This window comes from Panicum virgatum, chromosome 9K (genome assembly GCF_016808335.1).
Source record: "Panicum virgatum strain AP13 chromosome 9K, P.virgatum_v5, whole genome shotgun sequence".
NCBI classification, from domain to species: domain Eukaryota; kingdom Viridiplantae; phylum Streptophyta; class Magnoliopsida; order Poales; family Poaceae; genus Panicum; species Panicum virgatum.
In genome coordinates, this window is record NC_053144.1 from 4,153,441 (window position 1) to 4,176,439 (window position 22,999).

At 47.2% G+C, this 22,999-nt stretch overlaps 5 protein-coding genes and 1 pseudogene across 10 annotated transcripts; 2 read left to right on the top strand and 4 right to left on the bottom strand.

The window, feature by feature from the left end:
- Positions 1-453: 453 nt before the first annotated feature.
- Positions 454-3,374, bottom strand: LOC120649468 (stem-specific protein TSJT1-like). Of its 2 annotated transcripts, XR_005665267.1 has the most exons (5): positions 2,826-3,374; positions 2,046-2,286; positions 1,405-1,525; positions 1,038-1,323; positions 454-952 (listed from the first exon to the last, which is right to left on the bottom strand). XR_005665267.1 is itself a non-coding variant. In XM_039926264.1 (4 exons), exons 1-4 carry the CDS (start codon positions 3,017-3,019, stop codon positions 1,136-1,138), a joined length of 744 nt encoding a protein of 247 aa, XP_039782198.1. In that variant the 5' UTR covers positions 3,020-3,374; the 3' UTR covers positions 879-1,135. The 2 variants fall into 2 exon arrangements, 1 of the variants encoding a protein (XP_039782198.1); XM_039926264.1 differs by having other exon boundaries at positions 879-1,323.
- A 687-nt stretch (positions 3,375-4,061) lies between these two features.
- On the bottom strand, positions 4,062-7,698 carry LOC120649469 (heat stress transcription factor A-2e-like). 5 transcript variants are annotated; one of them, XM_039926268.1, is made up of 4 exons: positions 7,148-7,684; positions 7,002-7,070; positions 6,465-6,919; positions 4,062-5,255 (listed from the first exon to the last, which is right to left on the bottom strand). In XM_039926268.1, exons 3-4 carry the CDS (start codon positions 6,750-6,752, stop codon positions 4,524-4,526), a joined length of 1,020 nt encoding a protein of 339 aa, XP_039782202.1. In that variant the 5' UTR covers positions 6,753-6,919; positions 7,002-7,070; positions 7,148-7,684; the 3' UTR covers positions 4,062-4,523. The 5 variants fall into 5 exon arrangements, with proteins under 5 accessions (XP_039782202.1, XP_039782203.1, XP_039782200.1 ...); XM_039926269.1 differs by having other exon boundaries at positions 6,994-7,070; XM_039926266.1 differs by having other exon boundaries at positions 6,465-7,070.
- Positions 7,699-9,348: 1,650 nt separating this feature from the next.
- Positions 9,349-11,678, top strand: LOC120649472 (protein LIFEGUARD 2-like). The gene is made up of 4 exons (XM_039926272.1): positions 9,349-9,760; positions 9,863-9,976; positions 10,959-11,116; positions 11,252-11,678. Exons 1-4 carry the CDS (start codon positions 9,511-9,513, stop codon positions 11,456-11,458), a joined length of 729 nt encoding a protein of 242 aa, XP_039782206.1. The 5' UTR covers positions 9,349-9,510; the 3' UTR covers positions 11,459-11,678.
- Positions 11,679-12,262: 584 nt separating this feature from the next.
- LOC120649471 (protein LIFEGUARD 2-like) lies at positions 12,263-13,924 on the top strand. Its single transcript, XM_039926270.1, has 2 exons — positions 12,263-12,772; positions 12,852-13,924. The coding sequence occupies exons 1-2, from the start codon at positions 12,331-12,333 to the stop codon at positions 13,328-13,330; spliced, it is 921 nt and encodes a 306-aa protein (XP_039782204.1). The 5' UTR covers positions 12,263-12,330; the 3' UTR covers positions 13,331-13,924.
- Positions 13,624-16,658, bottom strand: LOC120649473 (PITH domain-containing protein At3g04780-like). Its single transcript, XM_039926273.1, has 7 exons — positions 16,258-16,658; positions 15,881-16,004; positions 15,197-15,245; positions 15,053-15,113; positions 14,878-14,924; positions 14,710-14,787; positions 13,624-13,973 (listed from the first exon to the last, which is right to left on the bottom strand). The coding sequence occupies exons 1-7, from the start codon at positions 16,426-16,428 to the stop codon at positions 13,925-13,927; spliced, it is 579 nt and encodes a 192-aa protein (XP_039782207.1). The 5' UTR covers positions 16,429-16,658; the 3' UTR covers positions 13,624-13,924.
- A 3,052-nt stretch (positions 16,659-19,710) lies between these two features.
- Positions 19,711-22,304, bottom strand: LOC120648967 (annotated as a pseudogene).
- Positions 22,305-22,999: the final 695 nt, after the last annotated feature.

Sequence of the window (22,999 nt, forward strand, 5' to 3'; positions counted from 1 at the left end):
TTTTGATCAAACTTGAGATTGTTTTCGCTCTCCAAAATTCTTGAAATGTTTTATAATTTGAAACGGAGGGAGTATTTACTCGTGCAGTAGCTGTACAGCTCGAGAGCATTTTGTACATCCTCCTCTCACGATCTCTCGCGCCCGGCCCATGGGTACGCGCGCCTGCATGCGATGCACCCCTCCTCGCACGCGTGCCTCCCGCATGCATGCGGGCATGCTAAAGCTGCCGCGCCGCGCACGCGCCGCTCAGGTCTCCGCCTCTCCGGCCGGCGTCCGATCCCCCGCTCTTCGCTAGCTTGCCGCAACGGACCGAGGCAAGCCGCCACTACACATACGCAGATAGATCGATCTGGAGCGTCCATCTTGGACCGGACGACACGTGTCGCCACGGCCTTGAGCGATCAAGGAGAGCAGGCGACGCGATGGACGTGCCGGCCGAGCTCCACCAGAAACGGGTGAACAGTGAAAGAATGCCGTGGGCGGACTGCAGAGAAGCGGATGGAAGGGGATAGATTGGATGGGGCAATCTGCCGGCTGCCGCAAGCGACACGGCATTGAACCACCGGGCCTTCACTCCCTCGACGGTCCATGGCGGGCGGCCGGCCCATACGCGCGAATTATTGGTGACAATCAAGAGGAATGTGCGCGCACAGCGAACGGTTGCGCGCGCCCGGCCGCCACTGTTGCGCACAGTGGCTGACGCCCGTGTCGTGCTTGCTCATCACTCCCTTTGTCCCCTGCCCTGCTGTCCTCTTCAGTGCTTCAGCATTCGCGAGCATGATCCAACTCAGCAGCGCGGAATGTGGAGAGTGCCCACCAATCTCATTGGGTTTCAGGTCTCACCGTGTCTCTGCATCTGGAGTTCAGTTGCAAGATGATTGATTGTCCAGAAACATTTGCAACGGATCAGCTACTCGTCTTGGTTCAAGTTCATACAGCTCATCTCTGATCTCTGCAGTGTAGAGACCTCGGGATGATTTATAAACAGCGACAGAGAACGAACAGTTTATTCAGACAAACGCTAGAACAAGACTGACGGTTTCCATAGGAACATCGGGCTAGGACAGACAAACTCCACACCTGCTTGCTACCTGAGCTGCTCCACACACAAGATAGATAACCAGTTAGTAAATTTCTAGTATTGCGAGGACCAATCTGCGGCGCTGCCGACCCTGGGGATGCTGGCGTCCTTCTTGGCCTTGGCGTCCACCGTGTACGTCGTGCCGCACACCTCGCCCTTGCTGTCCACCCTCGGCACCGGCTTCACCTCGTTCATGGGGTGCTCATAGCTCTTCAGCCCTCCGGACGTCGTGAAGAAGAAGCCTGGTTTTGCCATCGAGCGTCAGGGATCAGGAATCGACAGAGTGCAGTTCGTGGTGGTTGCTTAATTCATCGTTTTCTTACCTTTGGGGAATAGGGATGAGGATTTTCCGCAGGCCTTCTTCACGATTTCACCGTCGTCAGAAACCACGAGACGGCCATCAGAGTCCACGCCCCAGTAGAATGGAACGTTGCCATCAGCATCCTGTAAGGTCACCAAACAAGAACCGTCAATTCCCTCATTGATACCAATGATCGAAACGGCCATGAATAAATGAACAATGTGCAGTTGTATCCGTTCTTTCGGTGTAGATTGCTGACATATGAGGTACACTGGTACACTAGACAGAAGCATCAAGAACATTCATTCATTTTTGAGAAACAAAGTAAAGTGGCCGTTCTTGTTGATGCTCATAACTAACTAGCTAATGATCTCAACACCTTGAAGACCTACAGGTGCCATCATAGTCTCATAGATGATCATGATCAGAGCAGATATTGTAATACTAGCTAGCAGGAAACTGATAACGATGATCCTGCATTAATACTCTGTATAGAAACCTTGATAATTCATAAGCTCAAGAAACTTGCATCGGCCCAAGCTGAAGCAAAACATCCAATTATACATGTGCAATTCGAATTCTACGTGGATCCCAAAATGAACTCACACACATTTTTTTAAAGTAACCAGCTTATTATGAAAAGTGGAAATTTGATTAACTTACGGCAGCCATGAAGACCGACTTGGTGGAGCAATCATACAGAACAAATGCAAATTTTCCACTAATGTCTCTCACAACTTGATCAGCTGGATAAGGACCCCTGTCCCTCAACGTCCTGTAAGCCTCAATGATGATGTTGACCTCATTAGCGCCTTTACTTAATCCGTATTGCTGCTTGAGGACAGCAACGTTCTCAATTGTGCCTTGGAACATGCAGAATATGTCATCCACTGCGCCAAACAGCCTGCCAGCACAAACAGTTCGGGTTAGGGAAGCTGCAACTCGGCTAAAAATCTTTAAGCATGTCTGCATCGTGCATCACACAATCAGTGTAGCACTTTATACAATGAGAATTTCCAGATAAAAGGACCAAACAAAACTTGCCACAACAGCCATAAGAGCAGAGCTTCTGTTTTCTTCAGTAATCTAAGCAGGAAACGAGTTTAATCTGGTTCTAGATGCTAACGCTTCTGATTCTGCGTGGATATGGTTGTCTGTTCCTTGCTGATTGGCTTCTGAATTTGTGCGACCATGATAATTAATATCCCACCAAATTATGGGTATGCAACACGGGTACCAAGTACTAACTGCTAAGTTGAAGCAAACAATATCATGCAGGAAAATAATCAACCGATGATCATGCAGGGTTGGCACAGGGAGACGCGTGTAAAAAATGATCAGCAAAAGCACATATGCTGCACATGACACACCTAGACAGAAACACAATGGCATGGCGACGACGATCCAGCACATAGACGAGACAAAAAAGCTCGAGTGGCTTACCGGGGAAGAAGGGGGCTCTGGCCGTGGGAGGAGTACGCCATGGCGCCGGACCCGCTGAGGTTGACGGTGACAGCTTCGGGGCGCGCCTCCCTGAACCGGTCCGCGAGCCCCGCCGCGCTGCCGTCCCCGGCGGCGCCCGGCTGCCGCAGCCCCTCCGGGCTCGGCGCCACCGCCCGGTCGAACACCGCCAGCATCTCCGCCCCCACCAAGCTGTGATCACGATCCGCGCGCCGCTCTGGCTTCTGGCTCTCCTCACCTCGTCGTACGCTTCCGCTGCCACGCGCCCGCGAGCTTGCCAACCGCCGCCGGGAGGAGGATTTCGGGGTGCCGGGGAGCGGATCGATGCCGGGCTTATATTGCGGTGGTACGTGGCCGTCGGTGGCCGGCGCCCCGCCCGGGCGGGGAAGGCGGCAGAAGGATCGGGACGGATCCACATGGCGCCGCGGGACCCGCGGCACACCTGTCGGGGCCGGTCACCGGCCGCCGCGCACTCGTCGGGCGCGGAGAGGATAAAGACAAACAAAATTTCCTTTTTCAAAAAAAAAAGAAAGGACAGGGGGGAAACGGAGAAGACATGGCGATTCTTTTTTTCTCGAAAGGGATCATGGCGGAAACATTATGATCAGTGTGGAGGCCCATTTCGAGAATGGGCCCAAGTAGCCATGTTACCTTTGCCTGCTGTGGCATCAAACAATTTCCCTAAAAAAGGAAGGATCAAACAGATGGGAAACAAAGCTTCGGTTTCTTTTTGCTAATATCCCTTTGTTCACTCTGTTCGCTGTGCTATGGCTGGTTTGTTGTGAGAGAAAAGTACTGATGACTGGCTGGTGGATGCTGACTGGTGCTGGTTTGATGTGAGAGAAAAATACTGTTGTCTGGATGCAGCGAACAGAGTGGTTAACAATTGCTGAGGATAAGAAACGCAGGTGCCAAACAAATACTGGACATTTCAGAGATTGAAATCTTATTATAGGGTTAGATATCTGGGTACTGACCACTTCAGAACGTCAGATGGTGTTAAGAGATCTGGGTACAACTTGTACCGTACAAGTGTAAGATGAAGCTCAAAACGTCTGAAATCACCACTTCAGACCAGTTACGGAGCCGAGCGCAGAGCACCACATTATCACAATTTCCTGCAGGCCACGGCAGCGAGAAGACGAAAGGGAAATGCTGCTAAGAATTAAGTGGGCAATTCAAACAGCGATCGCGATGCACAGATAGTCAGATACAGTGTGATATGATGCAATGTACAGTGAAATGATAAATTCCGAGGTGTAATAGTTTCTTACATAACAGGTCACTACAGATCAGCAGAAATAGAAGGAACACTTTACATATACAAGCTATACAAGCCAGGCCACTCGGTTGTACCCTACCATTAGTTAAAACCGAAACACTAGCCTGACAGCAACATGACCATGGTCTCTGTTCAAACAGTGACGGCAACAGGGTCAGCCAGGACCCTTGAGAAAAGACCATAGCAACATATTAATCCAGGTACTTCCATTCTGCATCCAGGTATTACCAATTGTGATCGATATAGCATTTCATAGACCGAAGGAGATCCAATCAGGTCTAGAACACTGATATAACATGCATAATGGATGGTAATATACCCCGAGCCATTGTGATAAAACAAGAGCTGCTAATGTCTGTGTTTATGCTGTTTTCTTTGAGGTATGCTACCTTCCGAGGCTACATGTTCATGTCATCCTGACCAACTGCATTACCAGCCTCTGCACCAAGTCCCCCCTCATGCAAAAGGTCCTCCCAGAAATCATCATTTAACTCACCACTTGGCCTGCGTTTCAGATGCTCAGAGCCACCGGAAGAAACACCTTGTTGAACCTCAAATCCCTTTGCCTCAACAGATGAACTTTCCAGATCAGATGGAACACCGTTGGCATGTGATTCCACCGGCTCCTGTGGTTCAAACACTGCCTGCGACCCTTGCTCCAGACTAGAACCATTGCCCATGCTATCAGCTTCAGGTCCCTGATCAATGCGGCGCCTTCTTTTCTTTGAGATGGCATCCTCCAGCCCCTTCCTCATCTCGCGCTGGGATATCAGTTGATGCATGAACTCAGGGTTCTGCATTACTCGTGCCATGAATGCCATCATCTGCTGTTGCTTCTGCTCCGTATCTTTTAATTTCTCTTCCATGGCCTGTAGATCCGACTTTGTATTTTGCTGCTCCTGCCTCAGTTTCACTACTTCAGCCATCAACAGCTGCTTGTCCCTCTTCAGCTGATCAATCTCTTCATCATATCCAAAGTGCCCTACCTCAAGATAAGAGCCAAGAGATTGCTGATTTGGAGATGAGTGTGGAGGTTTCCGACGCCTAATGTTTTTGAGCAGGTGCCTCTGACCCCTCAGAAAGCCCTCATTAGCAAATTCCCATCTGTCAGGATCCACCTTTCTGAAGCCCTGGCCAAACCGATAATGCAGTCATCAGAAATATCAATCACCATTTGATGCACTGGAACAAAATGTTTCTTTGACAGAATTAACCGCTCAAATCACTTCAGGCTAGATAAAATACCAAAAGGGTGGAATTCTATGAATCTATTTATCTTTCACCAATTACAGTTCACAACATGTTTTGATTCGCGTTTAGTTCTTACATATGTTAGCCAACATTCTTCTTCACCCTACACACTTTTAATTTTGACGCAAAGACTAGAAACCAGTTGCTCGCCAAAGTACTATCACAAGGCCAACATCAAAGATATTTCGGTAATAAGAGTTCATTTGAAAACTATAGGAGATGGCCCGCCTGACTGTACAAATTGTAGGTGCATCATTTTTTAACAAAGTTTATGAATGCCATCAGACCTTATGGTGTCTGTGTAGTTCACATATGATCTCAACATCAATTGGGAGAATGAAGTTGGGAAGGGTATGGGGATACCGTGTGCCAGCTTTACAAGTTTCACAAGATCAGAAAAGAAAAATTCCATACTATCGAAATTCCAATATTCAAAGCTGGACCACTGTTTCACGAAAATCAGGTCACCCCTTAGATTTTTACAGAAACACATATCCAACTGAGGAGCAACAAGCACAAAATAAAGAAGTTCCCTGTTCACGAAAGATCTTTAAAAAATCAATAGTTTCAGCATTGGTAGTAATTTCAATCATTCAAAATATTTGCGGTTCACTACAATGGTGATAATCAAGTTAGACCAACATACTCTCTTCTCAACAGCCTTTTTTTTCCACCACAATTATTTGGCTATTAGAGCACATTGCTGGTTCATAGGTTTTGTCCAACCCTTCGCTGATACTATCCTACTCCTAAGCGTAATAAGCTCTTAATCAATATTCAGTTAGATCCTGATTACCTTGCTTTGATTACTTCCAGGAAAACTTGCAAATTTAGTTTTCCAGTTTCTTATGTGCATATAAAGAAAACAAGCACACACATAATGTCATGCTATAGATTAGGTTCTTCATACGTACACGCTTTTCCATGGAACAGAGCAAGCAACCGATTTATCCTATTATTCAAGATCATGACTCATATGCTGGCAATTCTCAAATCCAAACAGATTCACTTCACCAATAAGGAAATGGGGTTTCAGGGCAACACATAATAGTACATAGGACCAGGCATCAGTGGAATTAACAACTTACATAAGTGTTCAGCTGCCGAACGAAGCTGGAGAAGTTGTTGTGCTTGAAGTACCTTGGCAGCAGCACTGTCCCAAAGATATGAGGATCCCAAACTATGAAGCTATTGTTGGTGGCGCTCCACGACACAACAGCATCTGTGGTTGGGTCATCAACCATGTCGTATGTCTTGGTGAGGAACGGAGGCGGGCCGCCATCATGGAGCGCATCCATTGGCTTAGGCTGGCCATTGGCAGTGACTGCCGATGATCGGCTCTCCACCTTGACAGAATTCAACATCCCGTGGTTCATGGCAGCCGCATCAACAGAGCAAGCCAAGAGTATCACCTCAGCAAGAAGCAGAAACTGTGTATCAAATATTGGCACACAGTACACCTTGTGCTTTGGAACCAGAAATGGTTTATCTTATGTAAACACAGGTAGCTACTTGGTACTTGCCAATTGTCAAGCCTCAGGTACTGCAAGAAGACACGGTTCAGGCGTGACAAAAGCAAGAAGTATGGGCACAAGAACAAGGTGCGGGGAAGCAGACAGGCTCACAGGCGTAATAACCCAGCCCTGCGACGAACGCTTCCGTTCACCCCATCACGACCCGCGGGCCGCGGACACCTAACAGCAGCAGCGGCAGCTGCAGAATCACTCACGAAGTGGAGAGAAATCAAAGGTCTCAGACATGTGAAACGCACCAAGAAAGACACCGCGCTACCACCCAGCGCCCTGACGCCAAACCAAAAGGGGGATCTCTCTGAGCAAGCTCATGCCCCGATACCACGAACCGAATCAGGGGCCATCGAAGGGAGTTGAGAGATTTGATTCCGCTGTGGGAAGGTGGAGCGGAAAGCGCCGCGCTTTTGACCCACAGCCGGACAGCCCCGCAAGAAAGCGCGAAGACCCCCTCTCTCTCCACCCCTCGCTCCTAGAGAGCGAAACAAGCAGCACGGCCGCACGCCGCACGGCGCAACCTGAGACCGAGACGGCGAGCTCGCCTCCCTCGCTCGGTCGGTCGGGATCACGAGGGCGCGCGTCCAAGTGGCGGGAAGCGGCGGCTGCTTTGGGACAGAGAATAAGGGCGGCGGACTAAGGGATTCGGTAAGCGGTGGTGGAAGTGGAGACGCAATTGGGGATGGAATTCTTCAGCTGCGCAGCAGCACCTGGGAGAGATTTGGTTGGGGAGACAGAAGAGCTCAGAACGAAGACGACGACGCGGCGACACGCGCCAGGCTCGAGTGGGCGGAGTGCGATGGCGCCTTGAGCCCACCACCACTCTCTTGTCGAGTGATGGGCCGGGAATGGGCCCATCTACTCCCGCGCCGCATTCGGCCCGCGCAACCACGCCTTACCTTCGAGGCGAAGGCACCAACCAACCACGCTTCGAGAAGGTCGTTTCGGTCTTTGTTTCGAGGGTTATATATATATATATATATATATATATATATATATATATATATATATATAAAATATGGTTCCGATGTCCATACCATTAAAAAGTTTGGTGACACTTTTATATCATCGTATTTTTTCGTTTTGACGTCTGTACCATTATGGATGGATTGGAGGGTAACAGATGCTAACAGAACTGCAAAAGGTCCATGATGACCTTGGGTGCCCAAAAAATGATTTACCCTCCATGCCATTCTATTATGCTTCCAACGTTTGAGTACATGACCAAATTTTTTTTGTCCTCCATGGCACTCCACGCAAAAATGTAATATGCTTTGCAATACGATATATTTTTTTAATTCTTGCACAAATAAATTATATTTGGACAACACAGATAAAAAAATATTTTTTATCCATCATTTGGACAGCATCATCATGTCATGTCTTCATATCTAGTGTGATCTCTGCTAACAGAAAAACACCTGGTTTTTGTGAGTAAATGCATAAAACTGTCGATGTGAATATAAATCCATATTTTTGTGAGTAAATCTCAATCTCCGAATGCTCCAACCAAACTCTTTTCACATTTTGAATTTGATTACAAGCACATTTTAATAACTGTATTTACAATGTTGATTCCAACACAGACTACTGCTAGTGCCCTATTACTAAACTGATCAGCTTCAGTAGTTCCAGAAGACTTGGTTTCTCCTGTGCTGCTTCCTGAGGTAGACGCCGAGCAGCTTGTAGTACGTCCACCGCCGCTTCTCGCCGGTGGCCTCCAGCAGCGCCTCGGAGCTGGCGTGGAAGCCGCCCTTGCCGAACGCCTCGAAGATGATGCCGTCCGTGGCCACGACGGCCTCGGCGTTGCTGTCGAACCGGTCGAATGCGAACGTGAGGTTACGCGCGAGCCGGCGCTCCAGGTACGCGTTGACGAAGCAGCCGTGCGTGACAAGGTTCGGCGCGACGACGTCGCGGCGCATGTGGTCGACGAAGCAGGGGAGGGCGGGGCGGCGCCCCCAACGCGCGGCCCCCGCGCAGGCTCCCACGCGAGGGAACGCCCCCACATAGGCCCACGCAGAGGCCGGGCAGGCCCTGCGGCGAGGCGAATCCGGAGGCCGCGCAGGCCCCCACGCACGTGCCCCCCAACGCGCGGCCCACCCCGCGGCGAGGCGAATCCGGAAGAGAGGGGAGGGGAGGGGCCGGCGGCCTGACCGGCGGTGGCGGCGTGGGATGGGGGGCGGCGGCCTAGGATGTGAAGGTGGTGCGCGTGAGATGTGTGGATGTGGTGCCCGTGAGAAGAGTTGGGAGGATAGGGTTTGATGTAAGGGTAAAATGGTTATTTTACTATAGGCCCACATGTCAGAGCCCTAGCTCTGTTAACTTCTAACAGATGTTGGATGGAATGGTATAGACGTCAAACAAAAAAACGCGATAATATAGAGGTGTCACCAAACTTTTTATAATTGTATACATATAAAACCCTCGTTTGGTTCCTCCCATCCACTTATTCCATTCCAACCGACCAAGCCGTGTTTGCTTTCCATCTTCGTCCTCCCTTCCGTTGCCAGCGGGAGCTGTTGCCAGTTGCCAACTTGCCACCCGTGTCGTCGTCTCCGTCGGCCGGCGAAACCCTAGCTAGCGGGCCGAGCGAGGGAGGCCAGCGGCGATGTGGGGGTACCGGAAGGCGCCGGACCTCGAGGCCGGCGGGTCGGAGCTGCTGTACCCGGGGATGACGGAGAGCCCCGACCTGCGGTGGGCATTCGTCCGCAAGATCTACGTCATCCTCGCCGTCCAGCTCGCCATGACGGCCGTCGTCTCCGGCTTCGTCGTCAAGGTGCCCACCATCTCCGAGTTCTTCGTCTCCTCCAACGCCGGGATCGCGCTCTACATCTTCCTCATCATCCTGCCCTTCATCGGTAAGCCCACAGCTCCCTCCCATTTTTTGGGGATTTTTTTTTGCGTGAACTGAAATTGGTGCGCAATCTTGATGTGTTTGGGTCTGATTTGTTTGCTCGCAGTGCTGTGCCCTCTGCACTACTACCACCAGAAGCATCCGGTCAATCTGCTGCTGCTCGGCCTCTTTACCGTCGCCATCAGCTTCGCCGTCGGCATGACATGCGCTTTCACCAGCGGTAATTTCTTCATTTGTTACTTGCTCTAAAATCGTTAGGTGTGACAAGCTGACAGCGTGAATGAATTTAAACCGTTGGTCTAGTTGAGTCTCTCCAATTGGTAATTGTGGCGATTGGTGATTCTAGCAAATGGGAGTTTCTATTTGTATTACCATACTAGATGTCATCCCATTCATAGAACCATATTTAGATTACAGGTTCATATGTCTGTGTGTATTGTGTCTGCTTCGCAGTAAGCTTAGCATATGCTTTAGATCAGCCCACACCAATTGTGAACAAACATGATGCTAGTTGCCCCTGTCCATTATAAACTTTAGGTGTTAGCTTCTCTCTGATGTTCCCATCCAACACACAGGCATTTGGTATGCTGCCCCGTCTATGGGTTCAATTATTTCTTCTTGTTGAGACCTTGTTGAAAGGTTGTCCAGTAGTGGAAACCTTTATTCTTTTCTCCTTTTGTGACCAGGAAACCAATGAGTGAAAATCTTCGTCAGGTTTCTCTCTTTTACAGGTTTATATTGTTTGAACTCACATGCTCCTGTAGAAGTTGGTATTCTGCTAATTTTTTGTATTAGAGATACAGATACATACCCTATTTTTGTTTCTATATTTATAATCTTTAATTATGGCCATAATAGTGAAACTCTATGGGGCCATTGTTATGAACTTTCGAACTTTTTGATGGTACAAATATGTCTAGAAACTAGCTTAGATGAATCGCATGGAACTATTATGTACATAGGTTGTAGGTATAATTATATAAGGTCCTGAACTTTGAAGGGCCCTATGACATACATACTGCAGAGCTATTACAATGGATCAGTGCCTTTTGTGTGAAGTTACTTCATCTACTGGCTGGATTGCTGCCATGTGTGATTGCAATTTGCTTTGCTGATGTCCTCATTGTGAGCATGTTTTGGTGTTAATATCAACTTGCATTTTTTTTCTATAAGTAATTGATTTTGGTGTGTTATGCGTACAGGAAAAGTCATTTTGGAGGCTGCAATTCTTACAGCAGTGGTGGTGGTCAGCTTAACTGCTTACACTTTCTGGGCTGCAAAGAGGGGCCATGATTTCAATTTCCTTGGTCCCTTCCTGTTCGCCGCTCTTATGGTGCTCATGGTGTTTTCATTAATCCAGGTTGGATTGCTGTGCCTTGATTGCCATAAAGCACTGTTTATTGTGCTATTTTTCTGGGAATATGAATGAATCATCTAATTACTAATTTTCTTATGCTGATTTACACATGATACTAATAGAGATTTTGCCGCGCAGATCTTTTTCCCACTGGGCAAGATCTCTGTGATGATATATGGTGGACTGGCGTCACTTATCTTCTGTGGCTACATCATCTATGACACAGACAATATCATCAAGCGCTACACATACGATGAATACATATGGGCTGCAGTTTCACTCTACCTCGACGTCATCAACCTGTTCCTGTCTCTGCTGCAACTGCTGAGGGCAGCGGATAGTTGAGCTCGTCAACCTTCCACTTCGATCTTGTTCTTCCCTACGTAAATTTGTGCATATCTTAAATTCCATGAATGCACATGGATACTCCAATTTAAAAACCAGATTCTGATGGGGCTACTGTAGTTCAAACGTTATGTACCGCGCAGCTGATAAGGATCATTTTGTGTATGGAACCTCAACTGTTTACCAGCTTTTGAAAAGATGAAATCTCGCTTTATCTCTATGCACGCTCAAAATATGAATGCCAAGGTTTATTTTAATTTACCTTTATCATCTTCGGTGAAGCATTTAAACACATTTCCTGAACGTAGATGCTCTGGTTTGCTAATTGGTACGAATGCACAATCGTGTATGCACATAATTTGGTCATTTACTATCCAACGATGTTTTTCTACTGCAATCGTTGCTCTAATTGTGAATTACTCGGTCTAAGTGGCATTTGTATGCTGATCGCTGAATCAGCACAAAGAGCCATTCCTCAACTGCGATTGCTGTACATGACATCTCAAAACTGCCACCGAATGGATTTGCGTATTACTAATTTACTATTCAGTAGACAGGTAGTGTTACAGTACAGGCCCGAAATCCTATCAAATCAGACTGCATATTTTTCCAGAATCTGGGCCACTTTCTTGAGCGACAGTGCAGCACTAGTCAAAGCTTGATTCGTTGGCCTAAACATAGCCTGCGCCATCAAATTCTTGAGCAAAACAAAAGGCAGAGGAAACCTGGAGAAAAGTTTGGTTTCTTGCATCAGAAAAGCAGATACTGGAAAGTTCTTTTATTATATACGATCACATGAGTCATCAAATGTACAGCTGGAAACCCGACATTTTGACCGTACCAAGAATAGAAGTCCTCCTGCAGTTCCCGCCATGTTTCTCCACCACCCAAAGCTTCCGGCACGCCTAAACACCCCTCCCCAGCGCGGCCCACCCATCAATAATCGACGAGCCGCCAGAACCGACCACCGGCTGGCCGTCTCTCCCCCTCTCCCTCCCTCCCTCGGGCACGCGGGAGACCACCGGCAGGCAACTATCATGGGCAAGCACGGCAAGTGCAGCCACGACGCCGAGGCGTGCTACCCGCCGGGCGCCGTCCCGGGCGGCGGCGGCATGTACCCCTACATGATGGAGAGCCCGCAGATGCGGTGGGCCTTCATCCGCAAGGTGTACGTGATCGTCACGCTGCAGCTGCTGCTGACGGTGGCCGTCGCTGCGGCCGTCAACCTCGTCGGCGCCGTCAGCGGCTTCTTCCGCTCCCGCACCCCGGCCGCGCTCATCGCCTTCATCGGCATCATCATCGCCCCTATCATCGGTACGCCCCTAATCCTCGTCGCACGATCGACATGTAAACATTTATATATATAGTATCGGCTCGTTTTTTCTTTTGGCAGTGATGATCCCGATGATCTGCCTGCGTAAGCGGCACCCGATCAACCTTGTGCTCCTGACGCTCTTCACCATCTGCATGAGCCTCGCCGTCGGGGTGGGCTGCCTCTTCGCGAAGGGGATCATCATACTGGAGGCGGCAACGATCACGCTGGTGGTGGTGGCCGGGCTGACCGCCTACACCTTCTGGGCGGCGAAGAAAGGCTACGATTTCGAGTTCCTGGGGCCATTCCTGGTGGCCGCCTGCCTCATCTTGATGGTCTTCGCGCTCGTGCGGATGCTCTTCCCGATGGGGAGGACGGGGACGATGGTGTACGGATGCATCGCCGCGCTGGTGTTCTCTGGCTTCATCATCTACGACACCGACAACCTCATCAAGCGCTACTCCTACGACGAGTACGTCGCTGCCGCCATCGAGCTCTACCTCGACATCATCAACCTCTTCCAGGCCATCCTCAGCGTGCTTGAATCAATCGACGGATGAGCCAGCTGAGACGGCTGCCTGCTGCCAATCTGAGCACACTAGAATCATATTCGCATCCACTGTAAGCTACCAGGGTGGGTTGCAAATTTACAAGACGATTTGTACTCCTTAGATAGGGTCGAACAGCACTGCAGTGATTGGACATTACCAAGGAAATATTGCCAATCCAATTCGTTACTTCACAACAGCCGCGGAAAGATCACCACGAGGCCAGCAACAGAGCCGTTTGTGACAAATTGAGGCAACCATGCAATGCATTCACCAGCTTCAGAAATGTTTCACCACAAACCAAATGGAAAATGGAAAATGCTTGCAAATTTAGCGTGACCAACGATCAAACATTGCATGTATGGAGTAATTTTGGTTCATTCGTGAAATGAATTCAGATTTCTTGGAGAGGGGAATATCGTTTCATCTGACTGCGGCCACACCCAAGCCAATACATTGCAGGACTAAAAAGATGCCAAGAGTCCATAGCTTCGGCACCACCAGACCCACTCTTTGAGCTCCGCATGTATAAATAGGCCAGGATCAACTGGAAATTGCTGAATCCAACAGCTACCTGTTTCTAATATGCCATACACTCCAACAGTCTTAGTGCTCTTCTATCTTCTTCAGGTCCTTCATATTTGTTGTGTCCACCCTGCACAAGAACCAAACAATTTTAGCATTAGGAAAATGACAACTTCCATCATACATGCATCTGCGAGGACGTTAAGAACTCGTTCCCAATGCTTATCTCCCCCTCCTCTACAAGCACATTCCAATCTGATTCGGTAAAATGTATTTCACCATTCAATTTTGAATAAAATGGTTGGTTACTAAATCTAGCAAAACTGCAAAACTTCGCCCTTCGCACTTTCGTCCGGTACGTTGTTCAAATGTTTTTTCTGGGTAAGTCATATCTACTTTTCCCGGATATAGGTACCCAAAAATAATATGCAAATACAAATGTGCATGACAGAAGGCCTATTTTTCAACCCTACATCCCTTGCAAAGTTAAAGGCCACAATGGGAGAAACATCAAAACACATAGCTGGATCAATACCCAAAAGTTGCACATGCAACATCACACAGGTATCCTACTGATCACTGAGCAGCCAATCAGTATGAATATCTATGTACATGGCCTCACACTAATCATCAGGAATCTAATTTAACTCAGAATTTCCAAATCCTATGCTTGTTCCCCAGAAATGCAATTTCTCCTCCCCTAAATAAGTTATTAGTAATATTCCAGCCCAGATCTCTTCAATAGTCACCTTTACTTTAGACAATTACCATCCTTTTCATATCTTAACTACTACCAAAACCGAAACAGAATAGTGTGTACCAAGTGCTTTTACTCTGTTAGTAACCAAGTGAAAAGAAAAACTTACGTTGTTCCATAAAGTGCAATCTTGTGAATTTTTGTGACATCACTTCCACTTTGATTGTCCTCAATAAATATAGTCAGGCTGAAATGATATAATAATAGACCATTAAAAACAGTGATACGACATATAAATAAGGGAGCAAAAGTATATGGATCAATGATATATACATACCTGCGAACATTTTGGAACTTGACATATTTTAGCGTTGCAGGTTTATTCTGCAGAGAAGAAAGGCCAAGATTCATCAGTTTGAAACAAAACTATATGGTCGTGTTGTAAAAAAAACAAGACGTCCATCAATTAACATATTTACAAGTAGAATGATAAGTTCAGGAAGAGAATATACCTCTACCAAATGATCTGTGGAGAGATCAAGAGTGTCACTTGGTGGATAGTCATTTACATTGCTGCCATTTATTATATAAATTTACAGTCAGCCTAGGTAGAAAAAACAATGCATTTTGAAAAGTTCAAACTACTCCAGTCATACCTGAAACCCATATGCTCTTTGTTGGAGAAGAGTTTTACCGTTTTTGGGCCTGTGATGATGAAAGATACATTAGTGTTTGAAAATAAGCACAATGAGAAAATTGTGGTGACAGAGCGACATGCAGTTCCATCAACAAAGAAATTGTCTGAATATCATCCCATGCACTGTCCCAATCAAAAGCATCGTTGAAAGAAATCAACCTTAAGCTTTAAGGAAATTCACACATACAAAAAAAATTGGACACTGAGCATTAAATTGGCATGCATGTTGGGAATATTTTTTTCAAATAGGTGCAATTGCAACCTGTGCATTTGTTTCAACAAAACAGGACAGCAATATAATGATGACTTAAGACGCACAGAAACATGGCAGTACTAATGCAAATTGACATAGATGCAAGCATCAGAAATTTAAACAAGCAAACACCTCTGTTGCAAGTCTGAACACTGAACACGAAGGAACGAGAAAAATCATAGTTTCAAGTAGCACCAGGACCACAACTAAATCAGGAGCAAACATTGATTCACGAAATCATAAGATGCCTGCAGAACTAGCATGAATCATGTTCTCTTGCTATCACTTAACTTTGGAAAGTACCACACAAACCCACTTAACTTAAACTGCCAATTGGGCACAAATCTAGCCTCAACGCACAGAATCCTAACAGGGAGTTGCAAATCTCACCATCTTCCTCGGGGCCTTTGAAGAGCGCGGAATGCAATTTGACCACCTGCATGAAGGGGATGTAGATCAGCAGCTGCTCGTCCGAATCGCTGGCAAGGTACAGCCCCTCGTCGTCCCTGAAAGTCTGCAAGCACCACAACGCAATCGCCATTAGAACTCAACAGCGGAGCAGTCACGAAACACACACGGCCGCGCTAGCCAGGAGCGATCCGGCACGACGCCACCACCGACGAAACCCTAGGAAAATGTTTCCAAAAAGGTGAAGTGGAAAAATAAACTAACCGCCCCACCAAAAATTGTTGGAAGATCAGAATTTAGAAAATCCGCTGGAAGCGCGGAAGGGGACCAATCGAGCTAGGGTTTGGCCGGTGCCCTACCTGCTTAAGCGCGTTGACGATGCTGTGGGAGGAGTCCTGGTTGAGGCACTCGACGCCGGTCCAGTCGATGAAGTCGACCAGATCCACCTGCCCGCGCGGCACCTGCACGGGAGCGGCCGGGGCTGCGGAGGCGGTGGCCGCGCCGGCGGCGGCGGTGTTGGCGGCGGCCATGGGTTGGTTCGGCTCGGCTCGGCTTCCCGAAGCTTCTGGAAGGGCGCGAGGCGGGGAGGGAGAGGGAGAGGGAGGGGCCGAGCGGGGGGAGCGCGTTCAAGAGGTGCTTTGCGTGCGCGCGTGCGGGAAGGTGGAGGCTTCTCCGGACCGGACTCGTGAGGGGTGACTTGCGAGTTGCGAGTCGAGTTGCGGTCTTGCGGCTGCTGGGACGCTGATATCTTCCTGACGTGGTGGGGTCCGGCCGAGTACTTCAATGTGGTTAGCAATCGAGCTCCTCCGAGATTGAGGCCTCTCTTTCAAAAAAACAAAAACAAAATTAGGCCTCCACATTTAGAAATTTTAAGATTGAGGTCTCAATTCGTGAGCCTTTCAGAATTTGACTCTTTAACCCACATGTCAATGACTCATGTTGACTCCACATGTTATTGTGATAGAGATGTCAAATTATAAAAGGCCCATAAATTTAGACCCAAATCTTTAGCTTATAATTATGCTACATCAATATCTCTTATCCAAAAGATAGTCTCATGCACACATCCTTAAATACTGACATCTGGACCTATCTAGATGTTTGAGCTAGTGTTTAACTCTAATCACTCTGTTCAGCTCGCTGCGGTTGTGTTAGAGGACTTGCATGAGCTGTCAACTATCTCTAACCTTTAGTATACTCTAGTGGTACTTTTATTGGTTTTTAAAATATACAATGGCCCTGTTTGGATATCAAGGTTAGAGTTAGAGTTGGCTTTTTAGAGCTCATCTAACCCTAAAATATCCAAACATGAGGGTTAGAGTTGGTTAGATACATCTAACTCACCCAAAAAAACTATCCCCTTCAAGAGGTGCTTATTGGGATTAGATTAGATGTGGCCCACCTTTTCTCCTCTCTCTCTCTTGCTAGAAAGAGGCCAAATAATTGAAAAGGTGCATTTATTGCCAATCTAATCCTTCTATCCAAATAACTTAGTTAGAGTATCTAAACAGGGTCAATAAATACAATATATATGATTAAAGTAATCGAAACAAAACACTCACGATTTTTATTTCTCCAATCAAACATTCATAAGGCTGATGCCTGATACCAAGACAAACGAATCAATGGATTCACCAGATCAATAACGCCTGTAAGTAGAAAAATGTAGCAACAAAAATCTCTCCGCCACCAATTTGGCAAATACGCTGATGTTTTACATCAGAATTGGGCAACAGTTTCAAGGTCTCGTGGCGACTTAGCATACATCTTATCAACAGACACAACGTACTAGCACAAGGGCAGGCAGATTTCACATGATTTGAACTAAGGTCGCATGGAGATAGGAGACGCCACCCTTTTCTATCACCGTCGGCAATTAATAAACACTTGTAGGTGCAGCATATCACACCCAGGGAGGATCAGAGCATGAGTGCTTTTGGGATCTATCCAGAAACAGGGCATCTCGTTCTCATCTGGATAGGTACAGATAACACCTTTGCTTCAGCTATTTAAATTTGAGCACATGAATGCAGACAGAATCAAACAGAAAATGCAACTGTGGAGTGGATCGAACAGATGGGATATTGTAGGGTGCAAACCTGGAGACTGAAGTTAAAACTTGAGGTGTCAACCCATGGGACAAGTAATGTCACCCTCCAATTTCTTGTTCCTCCTAGCTGAATCTTTTTTTTTAACATAAAGGCAGGAGCTCTACCGCTCAATTAAGACGAAAGAAATTATGTATAAAAAAGGTTTGTTGGGGAGAAAAGTACGCCAAGTAGTAGGAGAGGAGAAGAGCGCACACAGTACGCCAAGAGAGAGAAAGAGCGAGAGAGAGAGCCCCTTTGACCCCTTGGGTCGGCTATATATATAGGAGGGGAGGTGTCTGTCAATTTGCCCCCAGCCCCTTGACGAATATAATATTTACAAATAGGCCCTTGGGCCATCACATGAGGCCCATTTACAACATGAGTTGGGCCATTCCCCCCAACAAGGTTAACCCAACAAGATGCCGAAGAGGCGTCCGAGGGGCTAACCAACCCACGCAACACGGTTGAGTACAAACACGACACACCGCCATGGGTCATCGTTGCCGAGCATAGAGCAAGCTATGCAGCTCCGACTTCCCATGGCAAGCCACCCACGAGCCACCCACCGACGGGTCCGAAGCAAGCGGCCGCAACCAGTTATCATTGCCAAGCTCGACATCACGAAGAGCAGCTCCGACTTCCGATCATGAACCCCCGCCTCGCCCCCAGCGGATGTAGACCCCTAGCTCCAGGGAGGATCGCCGCGTGTCATTGTTGCCAAGCCACATCCCTCACGTAGCAGCTCCGACTTCACGTTGCAAGACCCACCCCGAAAGCACCGGGAAGCAAGAACATCCGTCCAGGGAGACATCGAAGCCACAACACAATCCAAAATGCGACGCCTTCAGGAAGGGAGTGGCGCCAATGGCGCCACCATCGCACGTCCCAAATGGACTGGGATTTCTCCCTTGGATGTCAACACCAGGGGAAACACGACGCCCCCAACAGGGAAAGCGGCGCCCGACAGCGTCGCCGTCGCCAAGCTTTCGCCTAAGAACCCACAAGCACAGATGCCAGGCCAAGAAGCCGAACCCCTCACCATCCAACACCTTCAACGTCGTGTCCCGCTGCCCCACGAAAGCCCCATCAGACAGGCGTCGACGCGCCGGCTGCCCTCCTAGCTGAATCTTATATGTTTTCTTCTTCACCTCGTTTCTTTATGCTAGGTATCACTGATAAAGAGCCTGTCAAGAAGATATTATTTTCTGCACTCATATTGTAAGTCCATAAGAAGACGTGGTGCATGGTTCATTCATGACCAATTTGCCATCATAAGCTCTTATTGTAACGCCCCTATCTGTTAGCAAAGGCCCCCAGTGGTCCATGTAATCTTTGTGGTGTTGCTGTGCTTCCACACTGAAAGTTTAAAGTGAGAAGCATTTGCATATACTTGTAGGAACCAAGTCATGCAAGCAAGGAAACAGAAGACCAATGTTATATACAAAGTTGCGAACTATAAAATATAAAAAATAACAGAACAGCTAGTAATAGTAATAGTACAAAGTTCAGGCAAAGCACCCAAGTACAATTTAAGTAATGGCTAGACAGCAAAGAGTGTGCTTGTCCCAAAAAATGTCATCTTAATGTCTGAAATGTACATGATGTTATACAGAAAAGCAATTAGTCACCGGTCATATTTGCTGCTGGAAATCTCTTTAGACTCTACAGCCATCTCATTATCTTTTCTGCAGGAGGTCTTTATACTATTGTATAAGTATTATTTTACTGTTTGGTAGAGTTGACCACTTCTCTAGCTTCCTCTCCACCAATATTTCCAACCAAGATCTGATGTGTCCTTGAATCAGGTACCCACCCCTTTTCCAGCATTGATCTAGAAACTTACATGCCTCGTTCTTGAAGCCTTCTTTAATAAGGCCGTAAAATAATAATATTATATATTCTGGGGCTCACTATTCCACTTGTATTTACCACTTTCAGTAAACTTTGTGCAACCATGTTAAGAAAAGAAAATAAGGCCATATCATTGACTAACAATTCAAACGTCTCTTGGTCAGGAACAAAGGCCTGATTCACCATTCTGTTGAACAAGATAGCAGCCTCAAATATTGTTTCCTCGGTGAGGAAAGAGCGCAACAGACTAGTGTATGCGTACCCATCCAATAGACAACCTTCCATCACCATTTGCGCAAAGAGAACCAATACATCCTTCTCCTTATTCAAATGAAGTAGTGCTTGGATAATTATGTCATAAGTGAAAAATGTACAAGTGCCAGTGTAAACAGCTAATGAACGCAATTGCACTGCTTCACGAATCCTTCCAGACAAACAACTCCCTTGAATTAGCATATCAAGAGATTTGTTTGTCAGACTGCAACCTCTTTTGCAGTGATATTTAAAAACTTCAATAGCTTCTTGGATCCTCTCTGTGCGACACAAAACCTCAACAAGTTGTGAGAAAGATTCTGAATTCAAGGACAAGTCATTAACACTTACCCTTCTGAACATACCCAAGGCATCTATGTGCAAGCCTAATCGACAGTAACAAGATATAATAGCAGAATAGGTACTCTCATCCGGTGCAGATGCAGAAACAACCATTCTACCAATGAGCTCAGATGCTCTTCTAATGTTTCCTTGATTGCAGAAGTGGGTTGTAACAATGTTCCATGACTCGCAATCAACCAAACCTCTGTTGTGCAATTTCTCAAGATATCTTACTGAATCCTGCAGTCTGCCATCTGTGCACAACCATCTCAGCAGCACATTATATGGTTCTGATTCTGTGACATCATTTTCCTCTAGAAAGCTCAAAGCCTTGTGGAACTTGGCTGATGTACAGTAGCAATCCACAATGTCCACATATGCACTTGCCCTTGGAGCATGACCTGATGCTACCATTTTGTTAAGCATCATTAGCGCATCATCCAATAATTGATTCTCACATAAACATCTAATGAGGGCACTGTACGAATGCACATCCAACTGAAGGCCATCTTCTTTCGTCATTTGATGCAACTTAGTCACCTCCTTGACTTTACTGAACTTGCAAAATAGGGGTATCACCTGAGCATAAAAACTACCATCAGGGGTGCATCTTAGTTGCAGCATCTTATAGAAGAGATCCACAGCTTCATCTGCTCTGTTATGGGAACAAAGCGCTATGATGAGTATCTCAAAAGTATGACTGTTAGGAGAACACCTTTTCCTGCTCATCCTGTCAAACTGAATCAGTGCCAGGTCTACACGGCCTGATTCACACAAGGACTGAATTAACCAATTCAGTGTTTCCACATCAGGAAGCACTCCAGACTTCACAATCTCCATGTACGCAAGCATGAACAACCGCAGGCCACTCCTTTGCTTAACCAGACCACGCAGCATGGCATTGCAAGCTGAGAGTGATAGCTTGAGCTTGGCAGAGGTAGCATGCTGGATTACCAGCAAAGCTTCATCAAATTGGTTCTTACTGCTCAGGGACTGAACTAACCCATTCAGAGCTTGTTCCAATGCAGGGACCTTCAATCTGACCATCTCACCGAGGAGGCCGTCCACATCATCACGATATTCAACAGCAGTAAGCTTGGAGATCATACAGCTGTAGGTGTCAACCGTGCGAAGGTTATATCTCTGATGTGAAGCCCATCTGAAGATCCTGAGAGCCAAGCTCGAATCGGGAGTAGAATCAATAACCCAAGTTAGCCTCTCTGGCTGCAGATTGTTCTTGAGCGACCGGATTGCAGTGTCAAATTCAGAACAACTTCCTGTGTCAGGAGAAGCAGGTACATCTGAGCACGAACGGTAGATGAGTTTTGCTGATAGAAGGCGCCATCTCGCAGACCGTAGGCGATACACGCCCTTCAGAGCCATCGAAGCAGACACATGGTCACAGCATCATGCAAGGCTGGAAATGCGCAGCTTGTGGGTTCGCCTGAAATCAAAACGAAAACGAGAAAGGGAAACGTAATCAGAAACGGGTACGGTCAGAATTCAGAGAAATCTCGGCCCAGTTAAACTGAAGCTGGAACACTGCTCCTGCAGGGCAGGGGCGGAACCAGTATAGAACCCAATAACTGTTTCAAGAAGATCGAATTTATAGTAGGTAAAATCATGGTCAGATCCGAATGCAAATACCATAGGTTAGGGGTTTGGGTGTTTGATTTCGCGCAGCAGGATGGGAAGGGAGGGGGATAGGCAGGCATACCCCTGTCGGACGTTGGTCGACGGCGAAGCGCCCGTCGCTCGACGAACAACGGGCAACGCAACTCGCCCTGTCGTCGAGGGTGCTGCCGCACCACGGCACCAGCCGCCGGGCAGGGGAGCTGGTGCAGCTGAGCCGGGCCGACCGCGTGCAGAGCGGCGGGCGCTGGAGGGGTCGCGGGGCCGAAGGAGCGGGCCTTGGGCCCGTCAGAACTGGCTTGGGCTGGAAATCTCAGGACCGGGGAAATCAGACTAAAGTTGAGTGTTAAATTTTAGCATCTATCTTTGCTAAAGTTTTTAAATTTTAACTAAAGTTAGTTTAGCTCATCCTATTAGTACTCCTACTTAAATGGACTAGTGCTGAAGTTTAGCTCTTTCATTTATTAACATCGGGATCAACCAGGATCATAGTACCGTAGCTAAAGGCAGTTCGCATAGTTTTAGACCGGTGATGTCGGCAAATCGGTGTGATGGATTGAGCACAGAAATCTCAGCAAGCGAAAATGGTAAAAGAAAACTTTGAGCACACATAAATCACTTTTATTCGTAGCGGGCAGCAGCGACGACGGCGCGAGAGCGACAAACCGGCGTCATCTCCACTGTCCCGTACGTACGCTCGCGCTGCCCCGTTAGTAGGTGTTAGCACCATCAATTCAATTCCCTAGTACGTGCGTGAGCTCGCTCTCCAGTGGGTGTGTTTAAATCCTGTAAAATTTTGGACGAAATTCACTGTAGTAATTTTCAACCGAAAATTAGAAGGGCTAAATATGATCTAATTATAAAACTAATTAAACGGATGGACGGGAAATCACAAGACGAATCTATTATTCCTAATTAATCAATCATTAGAGAT